The sequence below is a fragment of the Trypanosoma grayi genome (genome assembly GCF_000691245.1).
Source record: "Trypanosoma grayi strain ANR4 Tgr_2517_V1, whole genome shotgun sequence".
Classification (NCBI taxonomy): domain Eukaryota; phylum Euglenozoa; class Kinetoplastea; order Trypanosomatida; family Trypanosomatidae; genus Trypanosoma; species Trypanosoma grayi.
This window is the reverse complement of record NW_008828135.1, coordinates 1-575: the sequence shown is the minus strand read 5'-3', so window position 1 is coordinate 575 and position 575 is coordinate 1. Positions and strand designations below refer to the sequence as shown.

The window sequence follows — 575 nt, the reverse complement described above, 5'->3', positions numbered from 1 at the left end:
GGTCGCACCGATGCGCATGAAGTCCATGCTCTTATTGTTCGTCAGAGGAGTGTAAGAGTTTCCATCAACAGAAATGCGTGTTATGGCCAAGTCCCAACGTCCCGAAGGCGCCCCCAAAATAGGCATGAATGTAATGGTATTGGTTTTCGTATCAAGAGTCGCCGGCCATCCAGGATTGAGACCTGTTGGGTTGTAGTACGATGCGGAGAGGTTCAAGCCAATCAGTGTTTGGTCATTTTTAACTTCGCAGGTGTATGGTATGTTGGAAGGATTGAGTACAACGGTGGGAAAGCAGTTCGTGAGTGTCACCAAGGGATCGTCGTCGGCTGCAGGCGTGGCCATTCTCGTTCGGGGGACCATGCCATCAACCGCAGCAGCAGCAGCAGCAGCAGCACAGCGAAGAAACGGTTCAATCACAACCATCAGTACCAGACACAGCACCTGGATGTCTCTCAACTGCAGTCCCATAGCTTCCAACAGTCGCGTCTTCCTTTTGCCTCGACGCAGGATTGAAACAGGTTCAGAGAGGCCAGTATCGCTGAGAATGCAACTGTTAATGCTCTTTGGTATATTGC

At 51.0% G+C, this 575-nt stretch overlaps 1 protein-coding gene across 1 annotated transcript; it reads right to left on the bottom strand.

The window, feature by feature from the left end:
- Positions 1-575, bottom strand: DQ04_25171000 (hypothetical protein; the record flags this gene model as incomplete). The annotated part of the gene is made up of 1 exon (XM_009318266.1): positions 1-575. A coding segment is annotated over one exon (575 nt), but the record flags the coding sequence as incomplete, so codon positions are not given.